This window comes from Cynara cardunculus (genome assembly GCF_001531365.2).
Source record: "Cynara cardunculus var. scolymus isolate 2C chromosome LG 1, CcrdV1, whole genome shotgun sequence".
Taxonomy (NCBI): Eukaryota; Viridiplantae; Streptophyta; class Magnoliopsida; order Asterales; family Asteraceae; genus Cynara; species Cynara cardunculus.
The window spans coordinates 12,045,944-12,072,428 of NC_037528.1; the positions used below are offsets into that span (position 1 = coordinate 12,045,944).

General features: G+C 35.5%; 3 protein-coding genes across 7 annotated transcripts in view; 2 read left to right on the plus strand and 1 right to left on the minus strand.

Moving 5' to 3' along the window:
• The first annotated feature begins 231 nt into the window (after positions 1–231).
• On the plus strand, positions 232–7,508 carry LOC112509576 (peptide deformylase 1B, chloroplastic/mitochondrial). The gene is made up of 7 exons (XM_025114597.1): positions 232–384; positions 820–1,074; positions 1,384–1,522; positions 3,088–3,280; positions 4,531–4,641; positions 5,043–5,105; positions 7,209–7,508. Exons 2-7 carry the CDS (start codon positions 846–848, stop codon positions 7,308–7,310), a joined length of 837 nt encoding a protein of 278 aa, XP_024970365.1. The 5' UTR covers positions 232–384; positions 820–845; the 3' UTR covers positions 7,311–7,508.
• Positions 7,509–7,848: 340 nt separating this feature from the next.
• On the minus strand, positions 7,849–14,248 carry LOC112509566 (shaggy-related protein kinase epsilon). 2 transcript variants are annotated; one of them, XM_025114584.1, is made up of 13 exons: positions 13,897–14,248; positions 11,694–11,869; positions 11,490–11,582; positions 10,925–10,984; positions 10,552–10,824; positions 9,926–9,997; positions 9,764–9,820; positions 9,448–9,588; positions 9,284–9,334; positions 9,093–9,188; positions 8,924–9,007; positions 8,229–8,331; positions 7,849–8,143 (listed from the first exon to the last, which is right to left on the minus strand). In XM_025114584.1, the coding sequence occupies exons 2-13, from the start codon at positions 11,802–11,804 to the stop codon at positions 8,061–8,063; spliced, it is 1,224 nt and encodes a 407-aa protein (XP_024970352.1). In that variant the 5' UTR covers positions 11,805–11,869; positions 13,897–14,248; the 3' UTR covers positions 7,849–8,060. The 2 variants fall into 2 exon arrangements, with proteins under 2 accessions (XP_024970352.1, XP_024970343.1); XM_025114575.1 differs by having other exon boundaries at positions 11,685–11,869.
• A 7,252-nt stretch (positions 14,249–21,500) lies between these two features.
• LOC112529210 (ATP-dependent RNA helicase-like protein DB10) overlaps positions 21,501–26,485 on the plus strand; it is a 7,140-nt gene continuing 2,155 nt past the window's right edge. Inside the window, exons 1-6 of one of the 4 annotated variants that reach the window (XM_025140381.1) lie at positions 21,501–21,635; positions 22,429–22,543; positions 22,610–22,779; positions 24,234–24,386; positions 25,336–25,404; positions 25,905–26,174. In XM_025140381.1, the coding sequence (XP_024996149.1) occupies positions 22,453–22,543; positions 22,610–22,779; positions 24,234–24,386; positions 25,336–25,404; positions 25,905–26,174 (753 nt within the window). In that variant the 5' untranslated portion in view covers positions 21,501–21,635; positions 22,429–22,452. Of the gene's footprint in view, positions 21,636–21,656; positions 22,337–22,428; positions 22,780–24,233; positions 24,387–25,335; positions 25,405–25,904; positions 26,175–26,485 lie in introns of those variants that run through there. The other 3 variants (XM_025140354.1, XM_025140372.1, XM_025140363.1) reach the window with 3 other exon arrangements.

Here is a 26,485-nt window from a genome sequence, read left to right on the forward strand (position 1 = left end):
TCAAATAAAGACTATTAAATTTTCACATTTTAAATTATTAAAACCATGATTTTTTAAAAAGGATAATAAATCATCAAACTTTTATTAGTTGGTTAACATTACTTTTTTTGAGATAAAAAGAACCAATTTTTAGAATTACTGAAACATTAATTTGTTAAACAATTTTAAGTAATTAAGACGAATCATGACAAAATTATCTATTTTATCCTAAAGGATTAATAGCGTGCCCCTTCTTCTCTTCCTCAACGCTTCTCCGACGATGCGGTTTTTGTTTTCTGGTTGATACATATACCTCCATAGCCACCGAGAGGGAGAAGATTTAGAGAGATAAAAGGAGTTTATCCATTGTTGTTGCTGTAAGCATTCGAATCGACACGCCTTCAGGTAATCTTTTGTTTCGTCTTGATTTTTCCTTTCAATTACGCTAGCCACCATGTGAATGGATAAGTTTTGAACTTCAAACTGAGCATGCCTCACAGCCTTCGCCTAGTTCACTGTTATTCTCGATGTATGGTATTGCTATGGTTTTATTTGCCACTGTACCTAGTCAATTGGCAAATTATGGCTGTGTGAGAACTGAGAAGTTGCTCATTCTCATCATGGATTCCTCTTGGTAGCTCATTCTTTTACAATGCGATCTTATTTGCAAATTTTTGGTAAATAGTGTTTAGGCACAGCTAATTTCACTTTATGATGTTATAGATGCCATATGATTGTACTCATTAAGGACGGAAGGAAACAATCTGTATGCAAAATACTCACCTAGGGCACAGGCTGATTCTTGACATCACCATTGTCTACTTGTTTTACTCTTTCCAGATATTTGAGAACCAAAGGAGGTATAAATGGCCTGTGCGAATTGGCTACACTTGCCCTCCCTCTCTCATGGTAGTTTCCGTTCTACTAGCTGTCAGCGGCGTACTGATTTGGCAACCTTTCAAACCGCCAATTCCTCCGAAGGATGGCCTATATTTTCTTCAAATTATCAATACAGACCTCCAGCCATGGGTGTTCAAGCTCAGGCCAAGCGAGGATCCTTGCAGAAAAAGGAAGAGGAAATAGCTACAGCTACACGTAAATTTGTTTTTGTGAATGCTCACTTATACTTTAATGCTCCAAACTTTTTGAATCGTCAGATGAGTTTGTTTCTGTTTTTTAGTTTATAATTTTAAGTTCGAGAAAAATCAATTCTTGCACAGAGCAAAATTTAGCAACTACATAAAACAATATAGAGCAGTAATAATAACAATTTCGAAAAATTTGGGGACCATGAGTTTGAATTTTCAAATCAAACTTGTAATGCATTATCTTATTTCATTTATTATTATTAACAGATCATGTAAAATTCTTTGTACTGCTATTTGATTGTGCCTGTCATTTCAGCGGCTGACATGCACTTTGAAGCTCCGCTCAAAATTGTACTGTATCCAGACCCCATACTTAGGGCAAAGAACAAGCGTGTTGATACATTTGATGAGAACTTGAAGAAGTTAGTAGATGAAATGTTTGACTTAATGTACAAGTGAGTGCTCTTCCCTCAATTATATGCAGCATTGTAATTGCTCATGGTTTATGTGTGCGTCTGCAAGCAATTAGTTGGTGATTTGATGGCAAAACCAAATGGCTAAGGCGCTAATTAAATTGCAAATGTTTGACTTTGAAGTGTATTCAAGTATGTGGAAGACCTCGAATGTGCTCTCAACGTGTGCAAAGGTTATGCAACTAAACATGTTTTCTCATAAGAGAAGTAGCATAATTGGTGTAATTTGCTAGACTTTAGAGCTTCTTAAGAATGGAAGTTCATCAATGAAGAACATGATTACTTTTGTTGTGTGTGTGTTTTTTTTTTTTGGGGGGGGGGTGTCCATATTGTTAGGGAAACGTGTAATCAACATCTTGTAGGGCCACTGACACTTAAGGAGGGCTAAGAGGAGCATACTTGACAATTAAGTTCTAGAGGGTAGAATGATAACAATTTAGCCTTGCAAAAGTCACATACTTGTAGCTGAAATAGCAATTTAGCTACATAATGGATGAGGCTTGCACACTTAAGATATTGCATCAAATGCCAAGTTTTGGGTGAAATTTTTGGATTTTTCTTGATGTTTTCCCTGGTCTCATATGATCATCCGAGAATTCCAATTTGTGTGCATTGGAACTCTGATGTGTCTCTCATCGGTGAGGTGGAGCTGGATTACATACCAGAGAAGTACAATAAGGTGGTCAATGAGAAGTCGGGGCTTGTTTGCATGTCCTGTACAGAGCTAGTCGCTGGGCAACTAAGCAGGAGGGTGGCACCCTTGATGTCTTAGAGGTGCCACTTTGTGTCTTCTAATTTTTTAAAATACGGACTCTGGTCCCTTGAAAGATTTGTGAACACCCCCTTAGGTTATCAATTTTGCCAGAAAAGTCATCTTGGAGCATTTTATTGTGTAAAAAGGTTGAGAACATGGATAATTTATATTAAGTTTGTGTCGTTTAGCTATAGATATACATTTACTCGTTAACCAAATTTCTCCTGGCCACACCGACATGTATATATTTCTAGGGCTTGTCCTTGCTCCTTTGACTATGTCAAGCGATATGTATTCAAATTATTAAAATAATCCAGATCTTAATATTTTGTGGGTTGGCCATTACTAACCAATGTTCCTTCTCGAACATTTGGTTGTGATTTTATTAGAAAGATGGGAATGACAACTCAGGTTTCTGTTGCTCCTCAACCTGTAATAGGAAGTGTTGATGGGTTGAGTTGAAATTAATCCAAGCAATAGGTGTAAGGTGAAAGTGGAGACTTATGATGAAAGTTGCTTGAAATTTGAACCATCTTGATTTGGTTAAAAGTTCAACCATAGGCTTATACCATTTCTTTTAAGGAAGGGGAAAATAAATATTGCAGACAACTATGTTTTTGTTTCTTACTTTTCTTATCTTGATCATATGTGTTTGGGTAATTGCTATAACTTTGTGTTCTCTAAGTGATTGTTTCTGATTTATTTAAGGGACACATTTTCATTTTTCAGGCTTATAGCCAATCTTGTTATGTACAGGAGTATGAACAATACTTGTTGGCTTTCTTGTCCACAGAACTGATGGCATTGGGCTCTCAGCACCCCAAGTTGGAATTAATGTTCGACTTATGGTGTTTAACCCAATTGGTGAGCGAGGTGAAGGAGAGGAGATTGTTCTTGTAAATCCACAAGTCACAAGATATTCTAAAAAGTTGGGTCCATTTACAGAAGGGTGCTTATCCTTTCCAGGGATCAATGCTGATGTGGTGGTAATAACATATACCCTCTTTTCAGTTCTTCATATTAAACTGATGATGTTTCATCTTAGGTTTATTTTGAGATACTCTTTTCTAACCCCCCAAAGCATGGCCCACTAGGAGTGTATATGATTGATAAAGGAAATTAAGAACCTTGAAACTTACATGAGCATTGTATGGGACATCCCTGATAATACATAAGAACCTAAAATATCCAGGTTCATGCATGAGATATCATCACTTGGGCAAAATAGAAAATCATCACTATTGCTAGAGTTTAAGAATCACTATATAAATGGACAGGAGGAGATGAGATGTCGAGAAAAAATCTGTATTTTAATGATTCAATCAGATTATCCCACAAGTTCTCTACTCTCGTCTCTCTACTCATGGATGAAGATGAACAACAATATAACCCCTAACAATTTTCGTATATAACCCCATGTATAGAACCTACAAAAGTTACAAAGGTATATTAATGTATATATTAGTTGTGTACCTGATGGCAAATGCCACAAGATGATTTTTTTTTATTGTAAACCGAAAATGGAAAATTAATGCAATTCTTATTAAAAAAAAATCTTAGAGTTATGTTTGAAAATAAATGGATAAATTGCTTTGATTACTTTTTGGATACATCGGCCTCTAGACAGAAATTCATTATGTAAAAAAAATATCACCATTACGCACACTAATCTCTCAAGCCGCCCTTCAAGGCTGTATCTCACATTTTTACACTCTATAACAAGAGAAACAAGAAAGAAGATAATCAAATACTTAAAGTGGATTAGATTGATGTGCTCTGTAGCCAACATCTTGGACTCTTTTATAGACATGGATCTCACTCCACCTTTTGTTGCTCCACCTATGTGTGACATGCTTTCAACCAAAAAATTTCGACAAACCATAACTCGTGATGCATCAGTGATTTGTTGTTAATGCTTTGTAGACAATACTAAGAGTGTTTCTTAAATGTTCTATTAGTATAGATAGATATCTAACAAGTATAAATAACCCAACATCAAAATGTCCATAAACAATTGCAAGCACCAGAGAACTAATGAAACACAAAAGAAAACTAAGCTACAAAGAAATGTAAACACAGACGATAACAATAAGACAGACAAGAGGATGTTCTTCTTTAATCTGCAGAGACCAAAACTTTTCCAGGGTTTCAGATATATTCATTTAACCAATTGAGGTATGTACTATGTACTTTTTAGCTATAATACTTTCATGTCTCTTCAACTGTTACCTTGCAGAGGCCAGAAGCTGTCAAGGTTGATGCACAAGACATTACTGGTGCAAAGTTTTCAGTTAGCTTGTCACGCCTCCCCGCACGGGTTTTCCAACATGAATTTGATCATTTGGAGGCAAGTTAATCAATATCTACTATTTGTTGGAATGGTTTTGATCTTTGTCACTTGGATATAATTATATGAATGGCATTTTACAAATTTTAAGTTTCTGAACCTAACTTAAAATATTAATGCCACCTCACACCTGTAAGGAAAATCTTCCCTAAAACCTCTCTGTTACAGTGTTCCCCGTAATTGACTGTAATGAATTATCTATAGGAACTATTTGTCTGCGGAACTCCAGATGTTGGATTTAGACAAGTTGATTGACAGAATGTTTTGATGACTCCTAAATAAATTGTGTTTTAGCATTAGCAGGCAACTATCATGGCCATGGTGCACGTGGCTGAAAATTCTCATGTTTTTGGGTTGCTTTCCACACTGATATTTCTGTCATGCATTTCGTATTTCTACAGGGAATTCTCTTTTTTGACAGGATGACAGGAGAAGTTGTCGATAGTATCCGTTCAGAACTACTGGTGAGTAATTATTGGAAGTGAATAATAATATAATCTAATCTTATGATTAATGGGCGGACTTAGGTGCCGTTTACCAAACGCTTACCCGAGTAAGCACTTACCAAGTCATTTTACTTTACATGATGAATATGGCAAAGACTAAGAATCTTACCCGGTAAGAGCGAAGGTAAGAATTAAGAGTCTTACCCGGTAAGTGAGGATGACGACTCTTACCATGGTTAACGCTTACCGGGATTAATTGTTGTATACGATGCGTTTTAATGAATAAAATCTTACCCAGTAAGCGATAGTTTGAATTTTACCGATAAGTGCTTACCGGGTAAGTGTTTAGATAAACGGCCCTTAGGTTGAAGAGATGGGTACCCATAATGTTTTTAAAATTATGTTTTTTTCATTGGTCAATTATTTATTCTTTATAAATCTAGTTAACCTTTGACACCTGAACGTAAATCAGTGCACGAGCCTTAGCAAATTGGGTTAAAAGCGGTAGATAGCCGTTTAAATTTCGTTTGACCCCCAAAGTTTCACTTAAATCTGAAATCCCAATTAAAATTGTTTATCTGTGTTAATCCCCTATTCATTACTTTAGTTTAATTGTCCAACCAAATACTCAATTAAAGGAAATAACTTATTTCACTTTTCCTTGATATTATTTTCCTTATTATTTCCTTCGTTCTTAAAATAAATGCCTACTATGAAAGAAGTCATACAGTTTTAGGGGTGTTATCAACTAAAAGAGAATTTTACCGTCTCATAATTAAGGGTAGAAATAGAGAAATGGACACTTAATTTTGAAAATGGACATTTGTTTTGTTACAAACTCAAGAAAATGTGGAAACTTATTTTGGAATGAACAGAATATTATGTTGATTAAATTAATCTAGTTTATTAGTTTATTGAGTTAGGGTTTACTAAAAGTCGTCGTTTATATAATGTTAATCTTGTTTAGATGTTTATTAAATTAGGGTTTGTTCAATTTTGGTTCCTAATTGTTATTTGTTTTGGTTTGGGGGGCTAATTATTTATTTTGTCATTCTTCCGTTAAAAAATAGAAACATTTTTTAAAAGAAAAGCGCACAATCACTAAAAATGAAACACTAAAATCACTCAAGTACAAAGTTTTCCGGCTATGAATAGTAACTTGCCATATTTTGCAATCTGCATGCCCAAGCCGGTTTTTATATAATGGGCCGGTTGACGATGTTCTTTTATATATATATATAATCATTTAACTTGTATGTTACTTAAATTCCGAACCCACCTCTAAAATTACTAGATCTGCCACCAAGCAAGCTAACCTTTAGGGTGCCTTTGGGATAGTACAACAACTTTTCCTATGTTTGGCGCAACAACAGACTAGGACAAAAATGCATTTTTTTTGTCCCAACAAAATAGGTGGAAAAAAAAATCATGTAGATGAGACAAGATCACTAAATTACTTAACCATCCACATGTCAAAAACTCTAAAACCTTCAGGATTTTTCACCTGTATACCTCACACTCACTCATCCAGTCCCATCCCATCCGAACCTACCCCTAGGCATGAAGAATTGACTTTCAACTTAGGTTCAAGATCTAGGTGACAGGTTCCTTTGGATCTTATGGTATAGGCATTTATAGTATCATTCACCTACAGTTGTTAACTACATATTCCTTAAAGGTAGTATCCTTAGATTTCAGGGAACTAATGAATCACTTGATATGGTTATAGTGATTCTATCTATGGTGGTAGAACTTAGAACTCATTAACCCCTTGACTGTCCACAATCACCTGGAACACAATGAATGTGGAGTGATACAGGGCCTTGCTTCTCCAATCTGTCTTCAACATGAGAGTTAACACTGATTAAAGAAGGTAAAGTCAGGTTTAGAGAAGTTAGTCCTTTTCTGTCTCTTATTTTATACATGACCTTGAAGAATCCCATACGTTTTTCTTGGGAGAGTTTGTTTCAGACCATGGCCACATGAGTTTTACCTTTCGGTTCTTCCATTTATCCAGAAACTTTGGACCTTGGGGATGCTAGTAGCTTGTTTCATCAGTTGGCAATTGACATGCTTCTGATGTTGGCTTTGTTATGAATTGTTTTTATGAACACCAAACAGGCGTTAGAACAGAAATACGAGGATCGGACGGGATTGTCAAGGCCGGAAAGCATAGAAAGCCGCAAAAGATGGAAGGCAGGTGCTGGATTCGGAGGATCTTGATTCTATTATTATTAGCCGAAACTAGAGGTAGAACATTTGTTTCGTATCTGTATGTATCCATCCCGAGATGCTAAACTGGTAGTGTTTAGGATGAGTTCTGATTTCACGACCAAAAAGAGTTATATTAGCATTTGGAGGCTGTATGTATGTATTTATCTGGTCTTTTGCTTATAAGCCATCCATCCGCCTATTGCCCATATGTAAAAATATAACATTAAAGTTGGCTGACAAGAAAACCATAACTAGAATTGACATATACTCTGTGAACAACATAATGTAGAATTATTACATTCTATAATTAATTAGAGCACACTTTTGCCCAACTAATTAATTTTTCTCTCTTAATTAAGGCAGGCTAGAATTGGATAGACTGAAGTTGGATATCATTCGATTCTAGAAGAATTGGTTTTTTCTGAGTATGATCCTAGATAAAGACTTGCCAAAAATCACAAATCAATTGAATAAATGTTGCATGCTTTGAAAACATAAGATTTGAAGTTCAACAGTATGTTATTTTGTGATTGATTGCATATATTGATTTCACGATTAAAAATTGAGTTTAAAATTTATAGTAATACCAGAAATTGATAACGGGTTTGGCAACAAACATGTAACATAAATACAAACGTAATTCTCCTACCAAATAAATCTCAACATAAATACCAAGTCATCAAATATCAAAGGATAACATTACCAAACAAGGCTACATCATAATAAATAGGCACCGTGGCTACAAACATGTTACACAACTCAAAAGCCAAGGAAGGGACACTGCTTCCTAGCATGTTCTGGTATTAGTTTAGCCACAAGTTCCAAAGACGCACCTTTTAGCTCTGTCATCAATATGCTCATATTAAGAAGATTCCAAATGGAAACAACACCAACCAACTACATGAAAAAAGGAAACAACTTACTAACCTTGAGGCTTGAAATTGAAGAGGGGTGGCAATGGACGGCCATTTGGTAGACGAGTGTTTGGATCACGAAGTTCATCAAAGAATGGGTGAATGCATGCCTCCAACTGTCAAAGCAATTTCACATTATGCACATGTTATGTGACTTTACTATGCCTTCATCTTCGAATTACTTTCGTCCCTCCAAGCACACTTTGCTACATAATATATACCTCACGTCCCATGAAATTTTCAAACACTTTGGTGATATCCCCATAATTGCAACACTTATCATGATTACAAAACTGTTCTATTGATATGAGTCCACAAGACTCCATTAATTGAGGATTACTTTTAGTATTTGAAGATCTTTTTTGGCTAAAACTATAATCCTGACCTAATACTTCAACTTTCATGGTATATCGACTAACATGGCCGAGCAGGATCCAAGTTATTGGCAAATCCCAACATCTTGGAGGTCAAGGGTTCAAGCCTCACCAGACATGAGGATAGCGTGTGAGTTTTGTTGTATATACAATATTATCTACATCAAATAAAAATTCTTGGGCTATCAAACCAATTTCTGAAGCAACATGGATACAAAAGAAAATAAAAACAAAAGACACCATATATGAAGCTTACAGACAGTTAAGACAGCAAAAGCTAAATAGTGGCTAATCCAGTAAGGCAAAGATCAAGGAAAAGGCGAGATGCACTTACAGCATTGCACCTCAAGTTTGGGGAGTATTGCAGCAGTCTTGAAACAAGATCTACAGCTTCCGGGGGTGTCCGCTTGTGAAAAATCTATGTACGCCAAATAAATGCCAATCAAGTTGTGCAAATTCAAGTTATAGCAAGTCGAAGTGGACATTAAAAGCAAGGTCCTCACTTTGTGCCATGGGTGAGCTTTGATTTGTGGGAACTTAAACTCTGTGTAGTTTGGATTCATACACTTGATTTCTTCACGAGTTGGAGTACCAAGGACCTACAGAGATGATAAAAAGAAAGAATCAAATGATAACAGGAACAAAGAACTTTGGAAAATAGACATTCTTTTGTAACAGAATACCGATAACTTGCCTTAATGATTTCTACAAGTTGGTCAACTCCGCTCTCACCTGGGAACAGAGGCTAAGAGTGCAAAAAGACACAAAAGGAAATCGTAAAAGAACACAAACTCTGCAAAACATCATCATAATTAACAGCTCAAAATAAGAAATGAGTTGTTGCTAAGAAGTAAGAACCTGTCCCAGAAGCAGTTCAGCAAGGACACAACCGACTGACCATACATCAATTGCAGTTGTGTATTCGGTTGCCCCAAAGATGAGTTCAGGCGCACGGTAATATCGAGAACATATGTAGGATATATTTGGTTCACCTTTGACCTGTTGCATGCATGCATGCAATATTATATAAAAACAAGAAACACGAGAAATACATTGCAACACTATATAAACAAGTTACAGAAAGATTAGCAGATAATGACAATTCACAGAAAACATAGCAAATTAGAAGAAGGTGGTATTTCTGCATTTAAATCAAATTAAACAAACATATTACCAGAACTTTTGCACTTCCAAAGTCACAGAGTTTTAGCTGGTGAGTATGAGGATTGACCTGCAAAGCAGATTGAAACAGTTTTTACTTATTAAACTTCATGCCCTGATTTTGTCTCTTTCTGTTTTTTCTTTGGGGGAGGGGAGATAGCATTTAGATGCATACCAGAAGATTTTGAGGCTTAATGTCTCGGTGGCAGACACCAATTGCATGAATATATGCCAGTGCTCTGAAAATCTGAAAGACACCAGAGTATTACAATAATTCATAAAACAAGACATCATTCATCAGCACAAAAAAGGCAAGCACACAATTAATACTCTGTCTAGACAAAGCAAACTTGTATAACAAAGAGTTTCTTGGGAGCCTAATTACAATCTAATTACAAGAATCCCATGGTGCTTGTCCACACATTTGCCAAAATAAGAGGAATTAGGGTGTTAGATTGGCCTTTGTGCTTCATAATTGGAAACGTATATACATGATGGAAGCTCAGAATGGGGGCCCAGAACTTATGTTTTCTCCTACATCTTGTCCTATGAAGAGCACAGGGGATAATAATCCGATTTCTCCAAGTCTTTCTACAACCAGCTTACGTATGACAGAATTTCTTTGGAAGTTTCAGAGTTCCCAAAAAATCCTGACAAAGAAAAACCTCTGCAGAAGACATGGATGTACTCTTTTTTCATGAGTGCGAAAAAGAAATCACAGCATAGCAACAAGATATGACTACTAGCAGGGTCCGGAAATTGATGAGAATAAACAAGATTTTTTACATGTAAAGGGCATACCTGATACGTGTATAGTTTGACATAAATCATAGGCATCCTTTGATTTGCCTTGCTGTAGTGTCTTGCTACACGATAAGCTGTCTCTGGCACATATTCTAAAACCAAATTGAGATAAAGCTCATCTTTGTCTGTAGTTGAAAAGAAGCAGTGTTTAAGTGAAATAACATTGGGATGATCGAGAAGTCGCATCGTTTGCAATTCACGATTCTTGTATCGTTTATCCTGCAATACTTTTTTAATTGCAACAGCTTCTCCAGTTTCTAAGCACTTGGCCTGCAGAAGTAAAAATCCAATGGGTGACATACATGCAGGGTAAAGTCCCATCTTTGGATACCAATTTTGACAATTCAGAGTAGTTGCTTAAGAGTATTACCTGAAAAACTATTCCAAAAGAACCCTGGCCAACAACACGCTCTGCCATATAGCTTATTGTCTGAAACAACAGTCAACAAGATAAAATTGAATCAAATATCAGAAAGTATTTCACCAACTACTGGAAGCCTTTAAATACTTCCTCATGTATATATAAAATTAAGTTACACCTAAAGCACCACCCAAAACTGCCAAGCAACCAAGACTTGCAAAATTGAGGTAACTCGATTCCATGTCCCAAATATATGCCTTTTCTATCCATTTATGCTATAGAAATTACATGTTTTTTCAACGCGGCCATAGATCTATATTTCAGTAAAAGATCTATTGCTTTCATCAGTTGCTATCACATGAAGCGGAAGTTATCAAACTAAGCAACCCATGACATAAAGTGAGGGTTAGGTCAAGAAGCAATTCTCAAAAGCAAATAAGAGCAAATACAGAACCCATTGTTATAACAAAAATGACTCAGTAAAGACCAATTAGAGCTACAGAGGAATGCCACCTACTACTGAAAGGCGTGCCAAAAATTTGCACTTGTACGCATAATAATATTCGTTCCATACCTGTTTGGGTTGACCATTTCTACCTCCAATAGTAGTAACAATAATATGACCAGTTTCAGTGCCATTTCCATCCACCACAGTCGCCTCCATTTCCTGCAAGAGGCTAGCTTTATGTGAAAATTTGTAGTAGAGATGCACCCTAAGGACACAAGGCAAAATATAGAAAAATATTATGCTGAAGACGCCAGGAGCAACCTTTTCCACCTTTTCATCTCTGATTTTCATTTCGTTGATTTCCTCGGGCAGTTTGTCAACACACATTGAATCACCATCAACTTTTTCAACTGTCGGTGGAGCCATACCAATAGAAGCCATATTTTGGAAGACCAAGTTGAGAAAATGTATCTTATATCACTCAAGCACCCTCATGTTATTAAGATCTGTATAAAACAAAATCACAAGATATCAAATATCATCTATTTAAAGTCGCAACCACAACAAATATGTTCATATGATAGATATCGCTATATCCAAAAGCACAGATCAAAAACTGGAAGTCAGCAAGAATGAATGGGGAATAAAGTGGCAATTTTCCGTTGTGGCACCTCACCATTTATAGTGACACACTAGGAGAACATATGAGCACCGTGTGGGATAATGCACCGTGAAAAATTTAGGTATTTTTTATGAAACTATCATTAGTTGTCTAGGGATTCTCTGGGATCTTTAGTTTATTTTCCTTGAAAGGTTTTTGGATCTGTTATCAAACTGACAAAGAACGCTATGCATGTAGGACACTATTGTGTGCCCCTAATTGGAAATATATATGGCTCTCTTAGGTTCTCCTGTCAGAACGAATGCAATTGAATAAAATTTTACCAACCATCTACCTATATGCTTTGGTCACATGAGTTGTTTCGCTTGCCAAATACCCGAAATTCGTGAGTGATTTTGCCAAAGGAGCTACTCTTCACATTATCTAACAAGCTCCAGTTTGAGAAAGGTTCTCATGCCAGTGAAAGGTTAGGCAAAGCACCATGCATGCCCACATACCCCAACACTCCGCACATGAGCTTCTCAACTTAACTAAAATGCTTCTTCCATCTCATTGTCATCTCTTCTTTTTGTTGAAAATTTGTGGTCATTTTGGGCTTGTCAAAAGCTTCCTCTCAGTCTCATGGTTGAAATATGTAATCTTAGAACATGAAAAACAGTCTCCTAAACAATCAGACAGCTCATTACTCTCTTTTGTTGTTGATTCTCTTTTCACTACTTTCTCTGAAAAAGCTTGTTTTGAAACAATACAAGCATAATAATGCACAAGCTGTATAAACACCACAGGCAGTATAATACTCAGGAATACACAAAACTTGGCATCTCTATTCATTCATTACACTATACTGAAGTGAAACAAAATACATCATTAATGCATTTCAGCTGCCTATGACTATGAGATACAGTAACTACATTTGTTTCCACTTTTATGCATCTAGAAAGTTCCACCATATGGATATGTATGGATTGTCAACTGTCAAGCATGTCTTGATATATATACACACACACACTATGTCAAGTATTCCTTTGGTATTGTCATGTCTTTGTATTTAGGTTGTTCATTTTTAACTCCTGTCATTTATCTAATAGATACCTCGAACTTCTCTCCACAAAGCTCTTCCAAGTTCCAGCTGCATTTTTTGTGACAAACATAGCTATTTCTTGCTTGATTTGTTAACTAGTGGCTATATCCTATAATTTGATCATAAGCCATCGTTTTGAGAAAAGGCAATAAGTCAGGATCTATAACTTGACGAAGTATACTTCAATTTTAAACACCCACATCCATGACGATATACTATATCTAAGAAATCGTCTCATTCAAACGGCTAAAAGATGTGACAGAAATTGAAGGCAAAACAGGTTCCTACGAAAATGAGGTTCCATAATTTCTGAGGTCAGAGGTCCAATCAAAGCTTGAACGATTCATAATGGTCTTACTTAACACGGTTGCTTACTTGTTCGTGATCTAAAATGCAAGAAAAGATACCCTTATCATTGATCACAGTTAAATCAACTACCTCACAGGAGCTATACCAATGATTAGAGAGCAGGATATTTAACATACGCAAACCAAGATAATTTACACACATGCAATATACGATCTGGAGGCGTTGGTTTATTCTTTCATGGGTTCAAAATGCAACAAGATCAACCGTACTACAAATTCTTTCAAAAATTATTTCATAGTTTAACCAGACCATTTACTTCGCAAATAGCTTTGAAAAATCATTCAAGAAATATACAATCTCAGCGTAAATAAGACAAACCCTGATAAGAACCCCATTTCGCGTTACGAACAGCCATATTTAGTTTTAGGGTTTTATCGGGGTATCAAAACCTTCACATTAGATCTGAAGAGCAGCAAGAAACCCTAGTTTGAAAAAGAAAACAAGACCAAACAAAAGATCACCTGAAGGCGTGTCGATTGAAATGCTTAAAGCAGCAGCTATGGGTAATTAGGCGAGAACACAGAAAAGCCTAGTACAGGGAGGGGGAGAAGCTCCTTTATCTCTCAAAATCTTGTTCCTCACGGTGGCTATTTCAAGCAGAAAAGAAAAACCGCGTCGTCGTCGGAGAAACGTAGAGAGAGAGAGAGAGAGAGAGAAGGATCGGAGTGAGAAGAAGGTATACCGGAAGGAAGGCGACACGATGGTAGGAGGTAGAGACTGATAATATATATTTTCTGAAGAATCCTCCCGACAAAATTGGTAGTTGAAAAATCTGTATCACGTTTATGCGTGGTAAAAAGTAAATATTGTCTTTCCGTTCGAAAAGGGGTTGTTCAGTTATGACTTAATAAATTGTATAGCATTAATGGTTTATTTACTCAGTCATAACTAGTTCTTCGATTACGGCTTACTCCTTCGGACGATGACTTAATTGTTCAGCTAAAAAATTTCTCCAACTACCCTTGCAACCGATTCACGCTTCTGCAAATTTCTTCTGACGCCTCTAAACAACAAAACCCTTGTCGTGGTTGCCCTCACACTTGGTAACTCCTCTTCATCTTTTTCCTTCTGCATCTCGAATATATTCCTTTGATTCTGTTTTATCTAGTAAAATATAACTTTTTCTCCAGCAACTTCTTCTTTAATTGAAAATTTGATTCCGTTCATTTCTACATTTCTTTATCTGATACTTGAACCTCAAACTAACCTCCCAGCATTTAGGTTGGTTGTTGTTACTCCTGAAAATGGATTTGTACGGTAAAAAAAGGATATGCCCGCTGTGTTTATATGTGCACAACTATACATATATAGTAATTTGAAGATTTTAGGATTGGAAAAAGAATAATAGGGATTGATATTTTTGGGAATGAAATTGTTCTGATTTGGGTTTGATATATTTGAAAATGAAGTAGTTTGGAATTGGATTTGAAAATATAAATTGAGGAGTAAATGGTCATTTATAACATTCAGACTGTTTATTTAGTAGAACAACCGAACAACAATTTATGTTATACAATACAGACAACCTTACCCATACAAGCAACCTTATCCATACAGATCTTAATGAAAAATGAATTGAACAGCCCTAAGTGTTATATTATTGTTTTAGAGGTGTTTTGTTCAGGCAGGAAAATGAAATGACAGGAAATAAAAATTAAATGAATTTCCATTCCCTCGGTTTAACCTGGAATTAGGGGTATCAGGTGTGCATCGGGTGGGAAAATCAAAAACCCGATCGGGTTTCAGATATGGAAATTAAGGCCCAAAATTTGGATTTTGGATTTCGGATTGCTTCGGGTTTGGGTCGGTTGGTTTCAAATTGATGTCGGTCGGGTTCGGGTTTAGTTATAATGAAATATATATCCAATCGATTTAGATGGTTGATAAATCAGTAGTATTCTTATAAATGAATTAAAAAAACCAAGACCGACTAAGTTTAATAAAATTTTCAAAAGGTAACTAGATAAATAAGTATATTTATATAGTATTTAAAAAATATGTGTGTGTGTGTGTGTATATATATATATATATTGGGTTTTCGGACACATCAGGTCGCCAAAAATCAAACCCCAACCGGAACCCAATTTTTTCCCAATTTGGTTTTCAGCTTTTCGGATTTCAGGACATTCGAATTTTACATAAATGCCTTATTTTTGGATCGGGCTTCGGTTAATTCAACCTTTGGACACCCCTACCTGGAATCAAAATTTGGATTTATAGAGGAATGAACTTATCATATTATATAAATGCAAACAATTTTTTTTATTTCTATTCTCATTGATTACTTATTTCTCTCCCAAACAACTTGTTTTAAAATGAGCGTCTATTTTTAAGTAATATTTACTTTTTTATTTTATGTTTAATTATAAAATGGAAAAAATTTATTATTTTAAGGGTAAAATTGTTATTTAAAAAAATATTATTTTAAAGGTAAAATTATTATTTAATTCATTAAAAAGTGTAATAACTTTTTATTTGTATATCATTTTTATTGTAAAAATTTATTTTGTAACAAATAAGTTATCTTTTTAATTGTTTGTTAAATGTCTAAAGTAATTATTAATAACGCATTACGGTTAAATCTCCTTTTAAATATATAATAGGTTTTTTTATTGACATGGATATCCAACCCGCTATGCGAGCCGATTAATTCCAAGGCGATCACCTGCTTTGCAAATAGCCCGGAGTCACTGCATTTGAATCTCCGTAGCCACAAGGGGATTTTTATTCCTCCTTGGATTTGAACCTGATATTTCCTGGTACTTTTGACATTTGGAGTCAAGCTCAAACCAATCAGGCACCACTCTTGTGGTTAAATATATAATAGTTATATACGTCAAATTAAAATCTTATATAATTTTTCACCTTTTGTGATATTTAAATCGCTGAGCTCCACAAATGTGGAGTTACTGGGTTCCCCTTCAATCAATAATCCTTTGGTAAAACAAATTAATCTTCAGAAGTCATATAAGTATAGTCATTTTTATAATAATGATGATAAATAAATAGTTGATGTTTTATTTATTGATTTCCAAAATAATTCAAATGTTTCAGTTTTGGGATATACCATAAACAAGGGTAGAAATCTTCTTGGGATGTGAGATATATTATCCACATATAATAAATGTACGACCAAAGTCACGAAAAAACGATCTCTGTATGAAAAAGATGAAACCACAAGGATGGTGTTGAATTGGTTTGAGTTTGAGCTCCATAAGTTAAAAGTGTCTGGAGGTCTCAGGTTCAAATCCAATGAGGAATAAAAATTGTTTTGTGGCTACGGAGGTTCAATTGCGGTGACTCTGAACTGCCCGCAAAAGCAGGTGGTCGCTCTGAGATTAGTCGGCTCGCATAGCGGGTTGGATATCCAGTATTTGAAGAAGAAAAAAAAATGAAGGTATGGTAAACTTATATAATATGTGTACAACCTTTTCTAACCGTGGTTTGCTTTGAATTGTCAAAGGCTTGTATTTACCAAACATTCTTTTATTGTGATCCAAACATCTTAATCCCAATCAGTTGTCCTTTGACACCCTCTTCAACTCTAACCTTCAAATTTAGTTCCTTTCTTCTTTTCACGTAGTTGTTGTTGTTTCCATTGAAACTGCTCCAACCGTTGATGGTACATTGGCAAGCCTAAAAGGGTGCATCTTTGGAACTTTTGGCTAAATATGACATGGTCTGAAGTAGCGTTTCTTCTTTGGCTTTTGAGTCACTAAGTTGTTGTCAGATAGTTTATTGTGTAGCAGCTTATTTTCGTATATAATAATGTTACTTATGTGTTAACTCTTTATTGAACTCAACTGTATTTGCATTGCGTTCACATTATACACCAATACTCAATCCATATGGAGTTATGGTGGTGAAAAGTTAAAGTTGTGTAACCTAATTTTGTTTTGTTATTAGGGGTATACAAAAAAAATGTCAAATTGTTAACATGTTCAACCCAACTCATTAACAACACAATTAAACTCAACATGTTAAACCATCAATTAAGAAGGTTGAAATTGGGCTAGCCTAGCTCAACCAAATTCAACCCGTCAACCCGTCGCCAATATATATAACTTCGATAAATATTTATTTATATCTATATATAACATACGAGTCTATTATATATAACGTTTGTATCTTTTTAGCTATATATAAGTTACCAAAAGAAATTCATCACCAAATAATGATGACAAATAATCTAATAGGAGAAGATTATTGGAATCGTTTTTGCAGCAACAACAAATTGATATGCCATAGAACATGAATGATGTTGATAAATATTTAGTTGACAAATATATCAATCAAAAGACTCACTCATTTGATGTTGTACTTTGATGGAAAAAATGCTAACAGTTATAGCATTTCGCTACAATGACATTAGATTTATAGGACGTCTAAAATTTCTAAGCATCCTAATATGATGTTTTATAGGACGAAACATAAAAGAGTCATAAATAAAAGTGGTACAATACGTGTATATGACACTTTTGGATGTCTTAAAAAAATTTAGAACATATCAAAATAAAGTCTTATGTTTAGTTATTTTATACGACACTGTTTAAAAAAATGTCATATGAACACAAGTGTATATAAATAGACATAATATTTTTCAAAACTGTTCATGTAAAATGATTAATATGACATTTTGTTTTAAAAAAACATTCTAAAAACTTGTTAAAACACAAAAAGCATCATATAAATTTTTTGTAACCCTTTTAGATACAACGTTTTATAGTTTAGTCATATAAACATAATTCTTATAAGATATTTCATTCATCATATTTATGTAATTACTAACCCGTCAACCCATCCCGTAAGGGTTGGGTTGGGTTGGGTTATACTTTTGAATGGGTTAAATTAAGTTGAGATTTTCTCAAACCATCATAATTGGATTGGATTGTAAAAATGTCGTAGACAGCCCAACCCAATCCGCGTATACCCCTAATTGTTATTGTATATATATGCAAAATTTGATTTCAGTTTTGCTTGGATTTTGTTTCCAAATAAAGTATGAAGTTCATTCAAGTTATTTTACAACAATCTGGAAATTCTTTATTAGCTATTGCTGGGATTTAATTGGTATGTTTAGATTTTCAGATCGAAGTTTACGTATAGTTCATAACATTCCTTGGAGGTAGATATCTGATGGGTTCAATTATGATTAAGAAATTAAGTGAATTATCACAGGTTTTTGGATCATTATTTCGATCTCAAATCAATCTACGCTCTTTGTTGTAAAATTACTCACCAAGATGTGGATTATATTCAATTTGAACCGTATTTTTCAAAATGTTTTAAGTTTTATTTATTGCTACAAATTATAATATTTTTTGATCGATAAGCGATGATGAAAAACCACTTTTTATAACTAAATTAATCATGCGACAACAACGTGTGTGAAGCAGTTGGCCATCAAATGCAATAATATGACACGCCACACATAAATACGTATGTGGTCGATTACTAACGACACATTAGATGCCATATGTGAAAGTCACAAGATATTTGCATTTATTATTGACTAAAGACGTAGTGTATCACATTTTTTCGACATTACATATTACCAATTTGTATTTCGATCGGAAAAGGTGTTTTGCAACCACGCCTAAATGTCGGAACGACAGTCCCTGTGTCACCGTCTTCATCGCCTCAACCTTCGCAATCATCTTTGTTGTAAACCCAACTACGGTTGTTAGGACCAATTTGCATTTGATCAATTTCCACACCATGTCTCACACCCGTGCAAGGTTTTTCCACATGGAAATTATCGTGTTTTCCATCGTGTTTTTAGTTTACTGACAATTACACCAAAGTTGATGTTTTTCCAAACCAATGAACTAACGTTTTATGGTTGTGGTTGACGGTAACTTCATAATCACGAGACACGAGTATGTGATAGAAGAAAAACCAACGTTGATAGCACGCTATGTGATGTTATTGTTTGAAATCCAATAATATTAAACCTACGACAATATCATGTTTATAAAGATAAAAATTTAGATTACAAAAATATAAAAACAGAAGAAGTTTGGGAGTCCGCCAAAAAAGATCTATTAAAAGCACATTTGATCATTTTCCGTGTCATCGACCTAGACTTTTCAATCATCCATTTCACATGCAACAACTAGTTTGACTTGTTTCGACTGATCCTAACCTTGAGTGATGACTTTATTTGGGCTTTTTTGTTAACTAGTGGCATTTTCGTTTAAAACGAGCTTAATCGATCTTTTGAATCTTGAACAATCCTCATGTGATTTTACAATAATTGGTTATTTTTAACTGTTTCTATATAGATACCGATACCAATCATTCAATCTATTTATTCATCTTTGCTTTGTTGTGCAAAATTAAATGACAAATCTAAGTGTAGTCTGTTAAAAAGCAAGACTATTACAAAAATACTATGTGGCTGCAAAATCTCAACCTTTGAATTATTCTCAGAGGTCACTATATTCGAGTTCTGCAAGGTCAACAAATATTTTTTCTAATCGTTCTTAGAACTCGTAGGGGCCGTTTACCAAATGCTTACTTGGGTAAACGCTTACGAAGTTACATTACCATATCGGATAAACATGGCAAGGACCAATAATATTACCCGGTAAGAGCGAGACAATGACCTAAAGTCTTACCTGGTAAGTGAGGGCAATGACTCTTACCACGATCAGCTCTTACCGTGTAACTTGTTGCATAGAAAGCCATTTTTTGTTGACTAAAATCTTACCCGGTAAGTAAATGATAGTGTTGAATTTTACCGTTAGATGTTTACCGGGTAAATGTTTGGTAAACTGCCCGCTAGAATCATTCAAGATACATATAAGCTAACCCAAACACATACACTTGTGATTATGATTAAAAGAAGAAAATAGAGAAAGTACATTTGTTTTTGTTTACGGGGGTGTTTAGGATTTGCTTATTTAAAACAACTTGTGCTTTTCTTTTTATCAACTTATGTGGTATTAAACCGGAGTTTTATAAAAAAATGTTTGGATTAGCTTATGACTATACCAAAATGTAATAAGCTGATAAAGTTGTATTTTGGTGTTTGACAAATTTTGCTTATTTATGTAAAATGACCAAAAAAGACATTATTTCATATAACTACGAGATCTTCAAACCCCACCGTCAGCTCCTCCCGTTCAACGTCACTGAGACCATCTCCGCCGCCAACCATCGTCATCTCCACCAACAGCAACTCAACCGCCACCTCCAATACCTGTGCCAAGACCACCAATGCTTCTTTTCACCAACCCAACCTACATCCTTGTTCCAATTCTATTTGTGTTTCATTTTCTTCGATTTGTAAGTAGCATATGCAATCGAGAACCATGAAAAGAGCACCACATGCAATCAAGAACCATGAAACAAGAAATCGAGAACCATAAAAAGCATATGCAAACATGAATTGAAAAGGCGCATACAACAAATCGAGAACCATGGAAACCAGGGAAGCTGAAATCGAAGAAGTTTAGAAATCGAAGACCATGGAACTCGAAAACAATGGAAGTCAAAATAAATGAATAGAGATCGTACCTGTAGAAATCGAAATCGAAAACCAAATTGAAGCCGGAGGCCACGAAGAACCCTAGGAAAGAAACCGTGCAATAGATCTCCTCGAAGATACCTGATAAGTTGATTTGAATCAAGCAACTTCTGAACTATTAGGTTTAAGATTAAAGATTTGGATGTTCTAGGGCACTCATCAAGGAACACGAATTATCGTTGGTGGATTTTATTAGGTTTAGGGTTAAAAAGATAATTTGAATTTCAAAGCTGATAAGTTGTTTATGATAATTTAGAAGAGAGCAACTTATAAAAAACTTTTTATTACCGATTTAACACTAACATTATTATTCTTTATTCAAACATTAAAAATTATTTATCACCAGTATTGATAAATTAGAATAAGTCAATAAATAATTTAAATAAAACAAGGTAGTTAATAACATATTACCATTAGAACTCAGGGTCAAAAATCTTTACCTCCTACTATCGTGTCGCCGTCTGATATAAATACCCTCTCCTCATTCCGTCCTTTCTTTTTTCCTCTCTACGCTTCTCCGACGAAGCGGGTTTTCCCTCATGTATACCTCCATAGCTACCAAGAGGAAGAAGTTTTAGAGAGATAAAAGGAGGTTCTCTCCCTGTCTTGCGCTTTTCTATTGTGTTCTCACCTGGTTATCCATCGGCATTTCAATCGACTCGCCTCCAGGTAACCTTTTGTTCCGTATTTATGTTGTCTTTTTTTCAAATTAGGGTTTTCGGTGGTGCTTCACATCTAATGTGATGTTTTTTGTATGCGGATAAAACCCTAAAACTAAACATGGCTGTTTGTAACGCGAAATGTCGTTGTTAGCAAGGGTTTGTCTCATTTACGATGAGAAATGATTTTTAAAGAATTCGTAGCACTGTTCATTTTGTTGCATTTTGAACCCATGAACGCATTAATAAAGCGCCTCCAAATGTCTATTGCATGCGTAGAAGATTATCTTGGTTGCATATGTTGAGAATTCTGATCTCTAATGATTAAGTGTGAACAATGTTAAGGTATATTTTGTTGCATTTTACCATGAATGGGTAAGCCGTGTCTGCGGTTGAGTATTGGTTTAGCTTATTGAAATTGGGGTTTTTGTGGTTTCATGAGAAACATAGTACTGCCTAGGTTCCTATCTTTTTTAAAAAGTTGGGTTAGGCTTCTCTTTTAACTGTCTTTTGTTGATTTTTAGGGTTTTATATCGAAAGTATGATCCACCTTTTGTTGATAGGTTGTCTGTGGTTTTGTTTAACCATTGGAAATATATCTATTCAGAAAGGCTGCTGGATCTAGTTCTCATTAGTTGCAAATGCATGAGTTATGTTGTTATTTTTATTGGCATCAGTGGTTAATCTGTAAAGTCTTGAAAGTTGAAAACGGTATGCTTCCTGCATCGGTAGTTTGTATGTGGTTTATTGATTTGTTCTAATCATTTAGGCATCCTAAAGGGTATATGGTTTGTGTGGTGTAGTATACTTGAGATTTGTTTTCTGATATGGCTGCTGCTGCAACTACAACTTCTGCTGGCCCCCGCTATGCTCCAGAGGATCCAACTCTTCCAAAACCATGGAGAGGGCTAGTTGATGGTAAGACTGGGTATCTCTACTTTTGGAATCCAGAGACTAACGTTACTCAATATGAGAGGCCCTCAGGGTCTAAGGTTTCATCTCCACCACAAAATCCGTCTCCGGTGGCTTCAGAAGATCCAGTGCAACTGTCGTCCCAACATATCCAAGATGATGGTGTTGCTGAGGATGATGTTAGACATGAAAGTAGTGGCAATGGTACATCAAAGCTTTCTTCTGAAGCAAAAGATCATGAGGTTTGTGTTCAACCTGCCTTACATTGTTACCTTTTATTTGCTACAAAATCATCTACATATTTCATTATAATTCTATGCCGGCATGGCTGATAGTAGTGTGAATACTTTAGGTTTATTAGGCATGTATATGAATTGTTTTTGTTTGTTCAAACCGATAACTAGTGGTTTTTGTGTTAAACTAATCTACTAGTTTGAACATTTATTTAACAATTGCAAGTCCTAGATACAAGGCTTCACGAAATTGTTTTTTGATTAGGTTCTTACTCCAAATAAAGCATCATTGGTTGATTTTGTTCTCTATATCATTTTTTGTCTTCCATTTGTATGTGCTAATGCTTGTTAGAGGGATTGATGGGTAGGGTTCTAAGATCTATAAATGAAAATAATATGATTGCAGCTATTAAGTTTTTATGTTGGTATCTGTAATGAAGTATCGTCACCGTTTTAAACGACTATACTTTATCCACGGATGATATTACAGACTCCAGAAGAAGATTCAGAGCACACACATATGTATGTCGATGTGTAAGCACTAAAGGTAACTTGATGTGGAACATTCACTCAAGTCTGGTGGAACATTTGGCATGATTTCTCCCTCTATTCTTTTCTTTTCTTCTTTTCTGTTCATGTTCTTTTCTGGTGGCACATGTTTTGTTTCATGTATTGTAATGTTCGTCTCTTTCCTGGTAATAAGGAAAGGCCCTGGTTTAGAATTTATCTCTTTCCCTTTATTTTTAGTTTTTCGTTGTATTAACAACTTGTATTTATGTTTTCTCTAAGGCACCCTGACTGTTCTACCAGAGAATTTAAAGTACTTTACATAGCCATTGGTGGCAAAAACGCCTCTAATCCTGAATCATTTTTTTTTCTTGTTACTATCTGATTTTACTGTTGCTGCATTATGTTTTCTTCGGTTTTGTATGTACTTTCTCATTTGGCGTAGCAAGTCCTAGACCAACATCTGATGGTATGCTTTTGTCTCTTGTTTTTATTTCCTTTTTTTTCTTATCTGTTTTGGGAACACAATTATTTCTTATCGATGATAAATTTCAATCCTCTTGATGTCTTTTTATTTTGGTCACCCTGTCATATTTTCAAACCCCAGGAGTATCTTATCCTGCAACCCCTTAATTTGATGGTATTTTTGTGGTACTTTGTGCTGTCGTCTCTGGCACATGGGTTGAAAATTGCAGGTTGTTGTAAAAGACCTTCAGGTTATGTACATAGCTGATAGTAAAATAGGTTTTAATCAATAATTTATTGTTATTAGGTTTTCTTTTGTCTCAAGTAAAACTCAATTAAGCCTGTAGCTTGTTTGGCATTCTCACTATATGGAAATATGTGAAGTTTCTCTAAACCTTAGACGTTACATAGTTTTTTTAGGCTTTATGTCCTCTTGGCACGCCATATTATCGTTCTAGATGAACTTATGGCTTGTTATAATCTTATGTCAGACTACAAAAGGTGGGTCAGATTGTGCATATGATACTCCAAATGAGACAGTTGCTTCTGGACAGGGTGGAACTCCTGCTCAAGCCCATTTTTCGTCGGTCGGAGGTGGCTTGTCCCCAGATGCTTATCGCCGGCAGCATGAGATAACTGTATCTGTAAGCTTCGCATAGCCCACGCAATTGAATTAGTTTTAAAATTTGCAATTTCTAGATTTGATGATGCAATTTTGTTGGTGGTCTTTAAACTGGCAACATGTTTTGATCTGACTTTGAATGTTATAGCCTTTAAGGATTGCCATCCTTGGTGTCTATTTTGAGTTCACCATATTATATCAAGTTCTACGTACTTTAGGGAACCAATTTTGTTTTATTGATCTTCTTAACAGGTTTTTACATCAAGTAATTGTTGTTAAGTTTAAACTCAGCTCTATTGGATGTCGTAAATTTAAAATCATTAACTTGGTTTCTGTAGCATCTCCATATGATGCATGGTGAGCTATGCACAAGTATTTTTGACAAAACAACAATAACGTTGTGGTTACCATGGTCATCCATACCACACGGCTTGCAAAAAGTTGTCTGAACCCACCTCGTGGATTACTTTAATAACTAATTTTGAATTTCTGGCTTACTCTTTCGGGAATAGCTTTGAACAAAACAAATACTGTGTGCCTGTGTGTATTTGTTTTTCTAACAGAATAGTGCTGTCATTTCTCCTGGAATAGAAGGGGTGTAGACAAGTACATGCATATCTTGGCTGTTGGAGCATCAATTTTTTCGACTAGAGGAGTGTTGTTTGGTAGCATGTAGAATGGATTTCTGGTCTAAATATTAATTATGGTCGTCGCTTTATAAAAGTTTTAGATTATTATTTGTGGGACACATCAACAGTTGATAATGGCGATATCACTTAATTGAACAAAATTTCCTTTTATTTCCATAGAGAAGCTATTTTTCTCTAATTAGAAAACAAAGAATATATAGATGCAGTGAGTGAGCATACCAATTTTTTATTTTTTATACTTTGTAAATGTTATATAATGTATGGCTTTCTGTTTTCTATCTTCTTTTTTCAAGTTGCTGATACTTGGTCATACATCTTCAGGGAGACAATGTGCCCCCACCTTTTACATCATTTGAAGATACTGGTTTCCCTTCTGAGTTACTTAGAGAGGTATAACTTCTGTTTTTATGCAGCTCCTGATGGTCAGGATGATCTTGTGCAACTTTTGTTACATAGGCAGTGCTTGTGTGAAGTTCTGTCTTTGCTGAAGTTGCAGCAACTTTCAGGCTCATTATGATTTCCAACGACTTTTTCCTGGGTGCAATATTGCTCCTGGGAGGAGCTAACTTTCATATGCTGTGCCACCCTTTTGTAAGGCAATCCATTTTGGAGTACTCTTAGACGGTGGACCAATTGTGAGAAAGTGCTTTCCGAATCATCCATGGTCGTGGTGGGGACTTCCGATGGTGATGATTCAGTTTGCCACTTGGTCTGACTGAAGAAGAGGCCTCCTGCTCTAGCTTGTATCAACAAGCTTTGGCTGCCAGCATACTTGGGATGATGCTTTGACTTGCATCAGCCACTTGTATAATCCTCCAAAGAAACCAAATCAGATATCTTGGAGATGCTTACCTCTGCTTACAGAGGTTGCTGGTTCTTTGATTTTCCAGGTACTCCAGGCTGGGTTCTCTGCCCCAACCCCCATACAAGCACAATCATGGCCAATAGCTCTCCAAAGTCGTGATATAGTAGCAGTTGCAAAGACAGGTTCTGGAAAGACCTTGGGTTACTTGATTCCTGGATTTATTCATCTTAAACGAACCCGCAAGAATCCTCAAATGGGTCCAACTGTTTTGGTTTTGTCACCCACAAGAGAATTGGCGACACAGATACAAGATGAAGCTGTGAAGTTTGGAAAATCATCAAAAATATCATGCACGGTATGGTGCTACTAACTGTTGCTAATGGCTCATAAGTTCAATGAATTTAATGTGGAAGGTTTTGCTAATAATACAGGCATTGCTTGTCTGTAGATGGTTCTCAACCAATTCTTTTTCTTTTGGCATGCAATATAGTTATGGTTTTTTTGGCTTCACATGTGTTTCATTATTTTATAATTTCTTGTGTTTTTTTTTGATTAACCTGGATATCCAACCCGCTATGCGAGCCGACTAATCCCAGGGTGACCACCTGCTTTGCAGATAGCCCGGAGTCACCGCATTTGAACCTCCGTGGCCACAAGGGGATTTTT

Excerpts from the sequence above, each read along its gene's own strand:
- LOC112509576 (XM_025114597.1), top strand. The coding sequence starts at position 846 with ATGGCCTGTGCGAATTGGCTACACTTGCCCTCCCTCTCTCATGGTAGT. Across the intron at positions 1,075-1,383 it reads GGAAATAGCTACAGCTACAC|CGGCTGACATGCACTTTGAA; the intron begins GTAAATTTGTTT and ends CTGTCATTTCAG. Across the intron at positions 5,106-7,208 it reads GTATCCGTTCAGAACTACTG|GCGTTAGAACAGAAATACGA; the intron begins GTGAGTAATTAT and ends AACACCAAACAG.
- LOC112509566 (XM_025114575.1), bottom strand. The coding sequence starts at position 11,804 with ATGGCTTCTATTGGTATGGCTCCACCGACAGTTGAAAAAGTTGATGGT. Across the intron at positions 9,998-10,551 it reads TCAAACTATACACGTATCAG|ATTTTCAGAGCACTGGCATA; the intron begins GTATGCCCTTTA and ends GGTGTCTTTCAG. Across the intron at positions 8,332-8,923 it reads CAAACTTGAGGTGCAATGCT|TTGGAGGCATGCATTCACCC; the intron begins GTAAGTGCATCT and ends TTGCTTTGACAG.